Here is a 13,386-nt window from a genome sequence, read left to right on the forward strand (position 1 = left end):
TAGTTTGGTTATATTGTAGTTTCTCTTTTGTATTGCTGGGTGGTGACACCTTGGCACCCAATACATTTGTATCTTTTTATCATTAATAAAATTTATATTATTTATCTTAAAAAAATCTGCTACAACTATAAATTGATCAGGGGAGAAGGATGGTGGTTCCTGGAGATTGGCCGACTACTTGACTGAGGCTAGAGACTTATGGATTCACTGATTGTAATCTTAACTGGATTTCTAGGGAACTAAACTCAATAGCCGATGGATTTGCCAAATCTGGTGCTCACATGGAAGTTCTGTATATTAATAGAATTATGCCTGTGTCACTCCTGAGATGCGTTTTGTTTGTTTCTTTCTGGACATCATTTCATGTACCCTTTTTCGAAGTATTAATTACCTCTTATGAAAAAATAGTATTTTTGGTATTAGCATACTATTTTACATCCTTTTATGCTCACTTTTGTTTTTATTTCACTGAAGTAATGGTTACTTCCTCTCAAAGGATTAATATTCAAATGGAGGGTTTAGTTTTTTGTTTTGTTTCTTTTTTACAGTTAAATTCTATTTAGTGCCGCTTATCTATATCTATGTCTATATCTATATCTATATCTATTGCAGATGCTGCTCTTTTTTTAGTTTAATAAATTACATGCTTATGTTTCTCTTGTTTCTGAGGTTGTCTCTGATAATAATATTATGAACAGGTAGCAACATGGAGTAGGCATAATGAGAAGGTCCATTTATTGCTTTTGTTTGGAGAACACATTCTAAGTGTTGATGTTAAAGGTAATCTTTTCATTTGGGCATTTAAAGAAGTCAACCAGAACCTTGCTCCTATCACACACATTTTGCTAGAAGACAAATTCAACCCTACATGCATAATGCATCCAGATACCTATTTAAACAAGGTAAATGCTTACTCCTTTAGAGAAGGCTTTATTGATTTGTGAAGGGAAATGTTACATGGAAATTTAGATATTTCTGTCTATTTGTTGATGTGTGAAGGGAAGTATTCCATTGCAATACTTCCTTTGACAGAATGTTTTAGATATTTCTGTCTCAAAGGAACCTCTTAATGTGAGGTACACAATGTGCAGGTTATAATTGGAAGCCAGGAAGGTTCTTTGCAGCTTTGGAATATCAGTACAAAGAAGAAACTTTATGAATTCAAAGGATGGAACTCATCTATTTGTTGCTGTGTTTCTTCACCTGCGTTGGATGTAGTTGCAGTTGGCTGTGCTGATGGAAAAGTTCATGTTCATAATATTCAGTATGATGAAGAATTGGTAACATTTACACATGCAACCAGAGGTGCTGTGACCGCCCTGTCTTTTAGGACTGGTAAATCCTTGCGGTTTGTTTCTTTAATTGATTATTAAATTGTGTGTGTATGTGAAACATGTTAAGCAAATATACTAATAAAAAAACATGTTAAGCAGTTGGGTTCGACTATGATATCAGAGGGTGCTTTGATTGCTCAAAGCTCTTCCGGTACCATGTCTTTCTGGTATCATAGATTTTCCCTAAATAAATTACCACTTGCACTAAGTTTCACCTAGAAAGAAAATATGATATGTAACTATGCTTAAAGATTTTCTGATCAAGTATTCAGGCATCCAGTATATCCTTATTTGAATTGGCTGATTGGGCTTGGGTTGAATTTGGTTATAATACATGCTTTAAAAATAGGATACCATAAGTTTTGGGCTTATAACTTTTGGTTAGGAAAATTCAATACCAAAAGCTGATGGTCAACAAAAGTTATGAATAGAAATGTATATTTTTCCACATATTGTTATATTGTACACTCTTCCCTTTTTCCATCTTAATGCATACTTTACCTTTTTCTGAAAAAGAAAATATTGCCATATCTCATATGGGATTTGTCCAATTATAAACAGATCATATTTAAGATTCCATCCACCTTAAACTTATTTAATTCAGTGGAGTAGTTGTGATCCAATCCATTGGTAGACCTATTTACAATCAATGTTCTAAAAGTGCAAGGGTGAGGTACAAAATTTAAAATTTTCAAGAAAAAAGGGAAACTGCTAAAATTTAATACAAATTGTTCAAATAAAATATTAAAATAGTTTTAATAAAAAAATTCATAGTTAAACTTTAAACTAAATGTTTTAAACAGCCTATTAGCTCAAATAAAATACATAAACATAACATATAAAACTTATTAAAAGTGAATAATGTAAAAATAAAATTAAATATAGCATATAAAACACATACAAGCACTCAATGATTCAGGTGTGTGAAACTTTTAATCTATTTCTTTCTACTTGCATTACCCTAAATTTAGAAGCTGCTTTGTACTGGGTCCCTTGAGGCAAAAGCCCAAAAATGTCCATGCTAGATTGCACATTAGTAAAAAGGGGGAGGTGCAAGGTGTGCACCTGGGCTAAGGCGCAAGCCAAGGAACAGACCTTGAAATGTGCCTCACCTATGAATCTTTTAAATCTCTGTATACAATCATATTTGGCAGTAAATTTAGACACATTTTCTTGGAATCCTCTAGCATTTATAACTGACCTAATTATCTTCTTGATTATAACTTTTAGATGGACAGCCTCTTCTAGCATCTGGAGGTTCATCGGGTGTGATAAGCATATGGAATCTTGAGAAAAGAAGGCTCCAATCGGTCATAAGGGAGGCACATGATAGTTCAATAATATCATTGTACTTTTTTTCCAATGAACCTGTGCTGATGAGCTCTTCAGCAGACAACTCTATAAAAGTAAGCTGCTTTAAACTTGTTTACCATTGACGTTGTTATTTGTTTGCTATTATTTTTAGCTGAGAATGTGGTTCTAATATATTTAATCTGATGAGATAGCTTCACTAACTTGAAAGTGTACATTTTGGGGATTTGCCCAACTTAGGGTATTAAGGATGTTAACTTTAACACTTAGAGCAGCAGGCACTTCTTTGTAGCAATCCTTGAACTTGTCAAGCACATCCTCTGCAGAATTTGTATTAAACGTCCTCCTAGGCCACAACACAACAATACTTTGTTATCATCTTTTCTGTTAATAACATATTTATACTGTATCATACCAAAATTTCAAGAGAACTTTCCTCAAAGTTTTATTCTATATTTATATTGGATTCATTGGAAATGTAGTGAACTTCCATAAAGGATGAGTGAAGAAAAGTCTGGCCCAAATCCACATAGCTTATTTTAGCGACTTCTTTGTGCCTATGCCCACAAGAAGAAAAGTGTGGATTTTGTGATGCAGAGCATGGTTAACAATTTTGATATCGATGGACATTTTTCCATGCAGAAATGTGGAAAATTCAGGGATATTTCACTAAGATATTTTAGAAAATGTGATAGTTGAGGGAGATTCTAAGGTGGTAGTGGGTTAGTTTATTGGTTGTTGAGTTCAGAAACAGTTCTATGGGGCTATAGAGATCTTCTTAAGAAAGTTAATTGGCTCACAAGGAATATGTCAGTTACCTATCAGTGGGTCAGCAGATCGGCAAATGCATGGCAGATTCTTTGGTAAAACAAGGGGTCTCAAAGGTTGAGTTATTTTCTGCCACTCTATGATTGTATTCTGTTAAGTTTTGTTTATGCTCTCACGTCTAAGGGGAGGTAACATCTCATGCTTCCTCTTGGGGTGAATGTACACATCCTTTCTTATTAATAAAATCATTATTTACTTATCAAAAAAATCTAAAAAATCAGTGAAATTTTTTGAAAACTTGGAGTTAGTAAATAAACCTTCGTGGAATTGTTAGAAAAAGTATAATTGCACAACAATAGAAAATTACTGTACAGATCAAATTAGATAAGTATAATTGCCATCTTTTCTTCATTATGTATGCCATTTATTTGCCGTTTTGACTTTTGTCTCTTTTTTTTACTATACATCAGTGTTTTAAAAGCGAAAGGTGCACAAAAAGCGACAGGTTCGAAATGCGCCTGAGGCACAAGGTGCAAGGCGCAAGGCGAGGTGCACGCCTTTTTGCGCACAAAATTAAAAAAACTAAAAAAATAGAAAAAAATATAAAAAACAAAGTTAATTACTTAATTATTAGCTCCTATTTTTCTGTGAACAAGAAGAAGAACTGAAGGAGGAGGAGACGAAGAAGAAGAAGGGGGCGGGCGGAACCCCTGTTTTCAGTGTAAAAAAAGAGGAAACAAATACTGAAATACCTGATGCTGATTTCTGAAAGCCTGTTGGTCGTCCGACTAAGAGATTGCCTCTGATAGAACATCGAAGGTGGCTGTTCGATTGAGAGATGGCCTGAACTTGTTGATCCAAGAAGAACGTGGGGGCTGAGGGCTTGAGACTTTGACTGATACTGGGAGTCTGAGAAGCCTTGCATGGCAAGTTTTTTTCTCTCGAGAGGGTCGTGACTTTCTTTTGAATTATAATCTATCTATAAAAGGAAATAATCTATATACATAGCATTATAATCTAGCTGTAAAAGTCAATTTAAAAACAAATTAAAAAACAAAAGGCAACAAATATAGGCGTGTGCCTGGACCGACTGGTGCCTGGTCTGAGGTGCATGCCTTAGGCGCAGAGGTAAGCGCCTTATTAAAGTGTAAGCGCCTTGACCCATGCGAGGCGCCTACTCTCGAAAACGCCTCGCCTTGCGCCTCAGGCACGCCTTTTAAAACACTGTTATACATTCTGATTAGATTGAGAATTCTCTTTTGTGGTTAGGTGCCTTTTTTCTTTCTTTTGAATTATAGTGACATATTAATTGAATATCGAAATGGTAAGCCAATAATCACTGAATACCTATTTGTTCTTTTAGAAAACGTTTTAAAAAATATGATTATTTTAATGATATTCTAAAATTTTAAATCTTAAATGTATAGTAGATCAATGAAATATAAATGTTAGACATATTAGGAGCATATTGCCACCTAGCAAAATGAGGAAATTTCAGGGAAATTTCACTAAACCTTGCTGATATTGTGAACCATGAGTCCATGATGCAGAGATGGTATGGTGCATAACTTAGCCTCAAAGGTATACTTGTTTCCTTTCACCCACATTTCACATATGCTGGATTACAGGTCCGAACAATCTTTGGTAAAAAACAGCACTGCTCGTCTTGTTATATTGTTATATGCATAAGATGATATTTATGATATCTCTGCATTGCTTATAATTTTTTTTTTTGGTTTTTCATCACAAATCTGATTGACATATTGTTAAGTGAACAAAAATTGAGGCTTTGGTTGTTGGTTTTGGGGATATGTTGATCATGTTTTGTCAAGGTGATGCCTAGCAACAAGGTGCCAACGGGCTGTTACATTGCTTAATCAGTAAGCTAATTTGTGCATAGCACTATGCAATCTTTTTATATTCCTAATTTTTTAAGATTATAATAATATAAAATGGACATTATTAAACTAAAAATATTCATTGTCAGTTTATCTTACTAGTTTCTTTTTATTATTTTCTTATTTGTTAGGGTTCAATTAACACGCTTGTTGGTTTGAACCCTCCAAGATGACAAAACCTGAACCAACAGCAAGGAAGAATGGAAATTTTGCCCAGTCAATGCATTCTTCTTCCACCTATTCTCTTCTTTTCCTAGGACATAAGCATGAGTTCGGTCCCTATATTTTTTTAAAATTTCTTTTCGTCCATTTTCTTTTCATAAATAACTAGGCGAAAAGGTGCCTTGCTGAGTTGTTTCTGTGTTGTTTCATTTTTCCTTTAATATACTGTTCTTTTTTTGTTAGTGTTGTTGAACCGAACTGAGAAAAGAGAGAGAAAGGAGAGAAGAAGAAGAAGAGGAAGAATAGTATCGAACTAAGAAGACTATTCATCTAACCTAGTCGACCATATGCTTAAGCTTGACAAAATAAAAGTACAAAGACTGAAATGCCCCTGCATATGAGGAGACAAACAACTAACACCTTACTTAGGGGAAAAGACCAAAATACCCCTCTTTGGTCAACTCTAACACTCCCCCTCAAGTTGGAGAGTATATATCATATAATCCCAGCTTGTTACATATATAACTCACTCTTCCCGAACTCAACTCTTTTGTGAACAGATCTGCCCATTGATCACCTGTTCGCCATGCTCAGTACTTATCTCACAATTGATGACCTTTTCCCTTACAAAGTGGCAATCTACCTCTATGTGTTTAGTTCTCTCATGAAAAATTGGGTTGGATGAGATGTGAGTTACAGCCTGGTTGTCACAGTATAGCTTCATGGGTTTGCTTATTGAAAACCTAATTTCTTGCAATAGATTCTTCAACCATACTAGTTCACATGTAGTATGTGCCATAACCATGTATTTTGCTTTTGCACTGCTCCTTGCTACAATAGTCTACTTCTTGCTCTTCCATGTCACTAGATTTCCTCCCAAAAAGGTGTAATAACCTGTGGCGGGTCTCCTGTTTGATACAGAGCCAGCCTAGTCTACGTCGATGTATCCAACTACTTCAAGATCACCTCCTGGCTTGTATAGTAACCCACGACCTGGGGCCCCCTTCAAATATGACACAATTCAATGAACTGCATCCTAGTGAGGCACCCAAGGATTCTTCATAAACCGGTTTACCACACTGACAGCAAAGGAGATGTCAGGCCTAGTGTTAGTTAGATGATTCAGTTTTCCCACTAGCCTTCTATACCTTCGAGGATTATCAAAAAATTCACCTGTGTCACTTCCCAACTTCACATTTAGTTCCATGGGAGTTTCAGTTGGTTTAGCACCTAGCAACATTGTTTCTTCCAACAGGTGAAGAACATATTTCCGCTGACAGAGGTTGATGCCTTCTTTTGATCTAGCAACTTCTATACCTAGAAAATACTTTAACTTTCCAAGATCTTTTGTTTGAAAGTCATTTTGTAGGAATGGCTTCAATCTATCAATGTCAGTTATGTTCCCAACTCTATCAATGTTAGTTATGACTATGTTATCCACATACACTACTAGCAAGATTTTCCCAGCCACGGAGACAGCTAAATATTGAATGGTCAACTTGACATTGTCTAATTCCAAACTCCTTTACCACTTCACTAAATTTTCCAAACCAAGCACGGGGAGACTGTTTGAGCCCATAGATTGCCTTCTTGAGCTTACACACCTTATCATCCTCCCCTTTAGCAACAAATCCTGGTGGTTGCTCATCTACACTTTCCTTAGAAGATTACTATGGAGAAAGGCATTTTTAATATCAAGCTGAAAGAGAGGCCAATCATGTAGTCTAACTAAGGAAATCAGCACACGTACTGAGCCAATCTTTGCAACTGGAGAAAAGGTTTCGACATAGTCTACACCATAAAGTTGAGAGTATCCTTTTGCAACTAAACAGGTTTTCAGCTGTTCCATTCTCCCACTTACAACCAACAACATGTTTACTTGGGGGAAGATTGGTGAGTTCCCATGTATGATTGTGATGAAGAGTAGAGAGTTCCTCTTCCATAGCTTTTCGCCACCCTGGTGAAGTAAGAGCCTCCTGAACATCCTTAGGTGTGGATACAGAGGACAATAGGGTAATAAACTCACGATGGGAAGCAAAAAGGTGAGATACAAAAACATATTTGGATATAGGATGTAGCATGCAAATATGTTTACCTTTCCGCAATGCAATAGGAAGGTCAAATCCGAAGGCAATTTAGTTGTGGAAAGAGCTGGATCAACTGTCGGAGTAGAAGGTGGTGGAGGTGCTGCATCTGTCGATGAGTATACACTTAATGGATTGGTGGTCTTTTAGTACGCTCTTGCATTGGGGAAGGTGTAGACTCATGCATAATGGGAACCACCGGGATGGAATTGTCAATCAGAAGAGGGAGAGGAACCTCTGTAAGAGAAGGGATATCAGAAGTAGAGAAGTATGGCACCGATTCGAAAAATGTAACATCAGGACACACAAAGGATTTTCAAATAATAGGGTTGTAGCATTTATACCCTTTTTGGGTCGTAGAGTAGCCAAGGAAGATACAGTTAATGGAATGAACATCCAACTTGTCTAGCCCAGGACCAAGATTCTGAGCAAAGCACACACACCCGAAGATCCTGGGAGTCAGATAATAAGGAGACAAAGTGGGAAATAAGATAGAGAACGGAGAACGACCTTCCAGAATAAATGAGGGATGCGGTTAATGAGAAAACAAGTAGTTAGGACTTCATCACTCCAGAAATGTTTAGGAACATTCATATGATGGAGAGACCGAGCTGTTTCAAGTAGATGTCGGTTCTTTCTCTCAGCCACCTCGTTTTTCTGAGGAGTGTGGGCACAAGATGTCTGGTGAATAATACTATGTTGTTCCAAGTATTGCTGAAATGAAGAAAGAAAATACTCTCTGTCATTGCCGGAACGAAGAATTTTAAGTGAAACATCAAATTATGTACGCACTTCAGCATGAAACTTTTGGAAAATGGAAAATGATTCACTTTTTTCTTTCATTACATAAAGCCATGTCATTCTTGAATAGTCATCAACAAAGATAACAAAATATTTGTAACCATTATAAGACTCAATTCTGATTGGACCCCAAACATTTGAATGAACTAAATCAAAAGGACTCAACGTACGACTATCAACTCTAAGATCATAGGAAACCTTGTTTCCCATATTGACACGACTCACACTGCAAAGATGATAGACGTCTCAATGACAGAACAAGAAGCTTGAGAGCTTTAAGAGATGGATGGCCGAGTCTACAATACCACTGAAGAGGAGTCAAAGAGGTTTGAAGTGCAATCGTAGATCCACCACCATCAAGATAATACAATCTGCCAGCTTCATGCCCTCCACCAGTCTTCTTCTCCATCTTAGATCCTGAAAAACACAAGAGGAAGGGTAAAATGTGATAGAACAATTGAGGGATTTGGTTAGTTTACTAACAGACATAAGATTAAAAGGAAACTTGGGAACGTATAAAACAGAAGTCAATGAAAGAGATGCTGTGTTAACATTACCAACACCAAAGATGGGGGAAGTTGATCCTTTGGCAAGGGTAACATTATTTGATGTAGAGGTTGGAGAAAGGGAGGAAAACACACATGGAGTCCCGATCATGTGATCAGAGGCTTCAGAGTCAATTATCCAGGGTGAAGGTTTGGATGCTAGGCAAGCTATACCTCAATGAGCAAGGGTGGCAGTATTCTGATGTGGGGTGGCCTAAAGATATCTCTCATACTCTTCTCTTGGAATACTCATCATCTCCTTCCTAGAAGTAGTTGTGACCGTAGAGGGTGTTGGATCAACTGGTTGAATATCACTGACTTCACTACCACCAACAACTGCATGATTAGCCCATGTTGATGGTGGGCCATGCAAATCATATTAGAAGTTAACTGTGCCCTTCTCTCCCACAGTGTGTGCATTTTCTAGTAGTGCCACGACCTCCCCCTGAATTACGACCTCCTCCACTACCACGACCACCCATAGGGTTACCACGGACTCCCTTAACTATACGACCACCTCCTCTGTGCCCATAAGGACCACCTTGATTGCCAACAAGTACTGATCTGTCGGAAGGTATGTTACACTCTGTGGGGGTGAGAGATATACTACGGAGACGGGCAAACACTTCTTTTAGAGTAGGGAGAGCAAACCCTCCCAATATCTGTGCTCTGACGGGTTCATATTCTGCTTTCAGTCCCACCAAGAATCGAGTAACATCTAGTTGTTCCCTTTGTTACTGCAGAACTTTGATGTTTGGAGTCAAGGGATGATAGACATTAAGTTCATTCCGAAGATTTTTTGTACTGGCATAATATTCTTCAAGAGTCAGATTTCTCCGCTACAAACTGAAGTATTCCTGATAAAGCTGATAAACCCTTGTGGTGTTGTCTTGTCCAGAATAGAGTTTCTTGGCATGTTCCCATATATCCCTTGTTGTATCTAAAAACATGAAATTAAAACTGATTCTAGGCTCCATACTGTTCCACAACCACGTCATAATTTGAGCATCCTCTTGCTCCCAATCACTAAAACCCGGGGATTTAGTACTAGGTTTCTCCTCCCGTACATTTTTCACTTTCTTCTTAGCCTTCAGAAACACCTCCACTGACTTGGCCCTCGGGACATAGTTATTAAGTTTGATGGAGGGTATGTGGACATTTAAAAAATCAGAGATCATGACACTCGATTTCTGGTCAACACTCGCATCATCCATCGAAGCCATTTCAGTTTACAAAGTCGGTTTTGCCCATCACACACACAAAAAAAAAACAGTTCCAACCACTGCACTACTGTTCGTCAACTACCACACAAGCACACTTGCAATCACCACATACTTGCCCTAGCATACATTCTGCCACTTCAAACACCACTGTACTGCTAACAGGCAGATTTAAAACCACAAAGAATCTCTCTTGGAACTGCTCATTAGAGGGTTCAGACCACCACGACTGCACCTACTCGACCACCATAGCTGTCACACGCATGGTGATAGCAGTACACAAAAAAAACCTTTTTTTTTTCTGTTCACTCGACTGTTGTACTCTTCCTTGTCACCAGAAGCCAAGCCTATGAAGCCCTAGAGGTTGCCGCAGGAATCTGGGTTGTGCCGCAGTCTTCAACCCCAGATTCTTGCACCAGATAAAAAATGAAAAAAAGAACTGAGAAATGTTAGTTGCGGAAGCTGTAATTGATTGCTGCCAATGGCGCTCTGATACCATCTTAGTGCTTTTCAGCCGAACTGAGAAAAGAGAGAGAAAGGAGAGAAGGAGAAGAGGAAGAATAGTGTCGAGCTGAGAAGACTATTCATCTAACCCGGTCGACCATATGCTTAAACATGACAAAATAAAAGTACTAAGACTGAAATGCCCCTGCATATGAGGAGACATACAGCTAACAACTTACTTAGGGGAAAATACCAAAATACCCCTCTTTAGTCGACTCTAACATTTTTCAACATTGTAACAGATGTGGATCTTTGACACAAGTGACAAGACAAAATAAAGTACTAAGACTGAAATGCCCCTGCATATGAGGAGACATACAGCTAACAACTTACTTGGGGGAAAATACCAAAATACCCCTCTTTAGTCGACTTTAACATTTTTCAACATTGTAACAGATGTGGATCTTTGACACAAGTGATGGTGATGCTCGGCTTTTGCGCTTCCGAAGTGGGCACAGTGCTCCACCACTTTGCATAAGGTAATAACTTGCATTGAAAGATTAATTATGCCTTCCAAATTGTTCATGGAAATTTTCTTTAGTATTTTAATAAGTCGTGGCATAGGGTGCATCTTTTATTTATTTATTTTTTTTTTGGGGGGGGGGGCGAGGGAGTGTCCGTAATAAGAGCCAGGTGGCAACCCCTCCAATGGCACTCCAAACAAACCACCATAAGACCAAGATAAAAGCTCAATCAACATTGAAACTAGAACTATATTCCACCAAATTTTTGTTGATATCTTCAAATATAGGATGTGCCTTTTCCTTAAACATTTTGTAACCATTCCTTGTCCTTTGAAATATTCTCCTATTTTTCTCATGCGAATGTGCTAAAGATTGCAAAAATAATAGTACTACATAAAATAAATCCTTTCTGCAGAGAAAGGAAGCCAAAGAGAAAATTCCCATGTGTTCAAATCTGGTGCACCTGAACAATGCAAAAAGAGTATGACCAAGTGAACTCTGCTGCTCTATGAACTAACAGTTGCACATCTTTTTCATGGCACTTCCACATGCAAAAAGAGTCCATATCTTTTTCATTGTAATCATTCGAGAGAATTCCCCTTCCAACAATTCCTACATTTTGATTATATTTATACTTCCTGATGAACAGATATACTTTGATAATCTCTTAACAAAGTACTGGACAACTAATTTCTGTATTATCTTTTTATAAGAAACAATTTCTGTATTATTCTGTTTAAATGGTCCATATAAATCTCAGGACTTTTTTTTCCAGATGAGTGATTTGGATGTAATCTTTTCTTAAAAAAGGATCACACTCCTAACTACTATTCAAACATTACATGCTTTAAAAGACAAAACCACTGTTGTGTTTAATTTAATCATTTTTTTTGATAAATAATAACATGTATTAATATACTTCAATAGTTACATATTATACAAGCATCCCTTGGAAAGAGGTGCAAGATGCAACCTCTTCCAAAATAAAAGAGAGTGCAAATTACAGCTGAGCCCAAAACAAGTGTTCCCTTGAATCTGCTGATAAAAAAATGTTCGCTTGAATCTTTGATACCCCTTGCTTAGCTATGTATGAGCCATTGCATTAGCTTACCTCCCAAGCTATTGAATGGTTGTGAAAAATGGGATGTTTCTTTGATACCCTTAAAGAGAAGAATTGTTGATACCCCTTAGTTTTCCAACCTTTATATTGACAAGTGGTAGTGGTGTGCAGTGTCAAGTGTCAACAAGTCATGCCCATGGTAAACAATTTGTGAATTGAAGACTTAAATTTATTAACTTTGAGGTCTCTATCCCTTATGGCATGTTATGCCACCTTTATATGTTTATTGCATGAAAAATTTAGTCTCTCCTTCTTTTCCTGCTTATTATGTCAGATCTTGAATTGAAGGTTCCCTTTGGTCTTAAGTTGTCTATAATCCTTTCAGGTTCTATGCCAATGGAAGACACATTTTGTCTGCTGGTCAGGACCGTGCCTTTCGCCTATTCTCTGTTATCCAGGTCTGACATTATTTGTGCAGAAAGATTAAGTTGTGCTTTCTTCAAATGTTTATGTCCTTACTGCATTATCATTTTTTTTTGCTTCTTATCGTAGTTATCGGAAATGAGATGATAACCTGGAAAAGTGACAGGATCATGATCCCCTGTTTAACTAACTGTCTGGGTCAGATCTACTAATGCCATGTGTATGTGTATGTTATATTTGTGTGTGAGGGAGGGGGTAGGGGGAGAAAAAACCAACAGTTTCATATATAGTGATTATAAGAATTACATATTGAAAAGCTAAGGAACCTGTCTTTTCATCTTTTAGCTTATAGTTTGTAAAAGTGCACCAGTTACTAAGTGTACCCAGGTCAAAACAGGCCAGTGTTTGTCCTGGATTCCCCTTCCCTCTGGTTTTATAAAACTGAACTTTGATGGTAGTAGTAGAGGGAACCCGGGGCTGTCAGGAATTGGGGCTGTGTTTAGGGATGTGAATGGGATTGTTTCTGCCTTGTTCTCAGGTTCAATTGGGATGGGTGATTCTCTCAGAGAGAAATCTATGCTGTTGTGGAAGGTGTCCAAATTGCTAAGGAAATGAACATTAGAAGACTTGTAATTGAAGGGGACTCGGAGGTGGTGGTAGGGTGGCTGAAAGAATACAAGGCTGGGTTATGGGCTTACAGCAATGAAAGGAAAAAGTACAGGTGTATGGTTAAGGACATGGATATCAAACTCAGCTAGGTGAAGAGATCTGCTAACTCTTTTGCTGATGGGTTAACTAAGCAAGGGGTGGTT

General features: G+C 37.5%; 1 protein-coding gene across 7 annotated transcripts in view; it reads left to right on the plus strand.

Annotated features, from left to right (window-relative positions):
- LOC104601656 (transducin family protein / WD-40 repeat family protein) overlaps positions 1-13,386 on the plus strand; it is an 87,325-nt gene that overhangs the window by 43,677 nt on the left and 30,262 nt on the right. For all 7 annotated transcript variants that reach the window (XR_016079498.1, XR_016079500.1, XR_016079501.1 and 4 more), the window contains exons 5-9: positions 699-902; positions 1,092-1,335; positions 2,565-2,740; positions 11,024-11,106; positions 12,537-12,609. Coding sequence is in view for 2 of the 7 variants with exons in the window: in XM_010265094.3 (XP_010263396.1) it covers positions 699-902; positions 1,092-1,335; positions 2,565-2,740; positions 11,024-11,106; positions 12,537-12,609 (780 nt within the window). In the remaining 5 variants the exon portion in view is untranslated. The remainder of the gene's footprint in view (positions 1-698; positions 903-1,091; positions 1,336-2,564; positions 2,741-11,023; positions 11,107-12,536; positions 12,610-13,386) is intronic.

Source organism: Nelumbo nucifera, chromosome 8 (genome assembly GCF_055504915.1).
Source record: "Nelumbo nucifera cultivar China Antique chromosome 8, China Antique-T2T, whole genome shotgun sequence".
Classification (NCBI taxonomy): domain Eukaryota; kingdom Viridiplantae; phylum Streptophyta; class Magnoliopsida; order Proteales; family Nelumbonaceae; genus Nelumbo; species Nelumbo nucifera.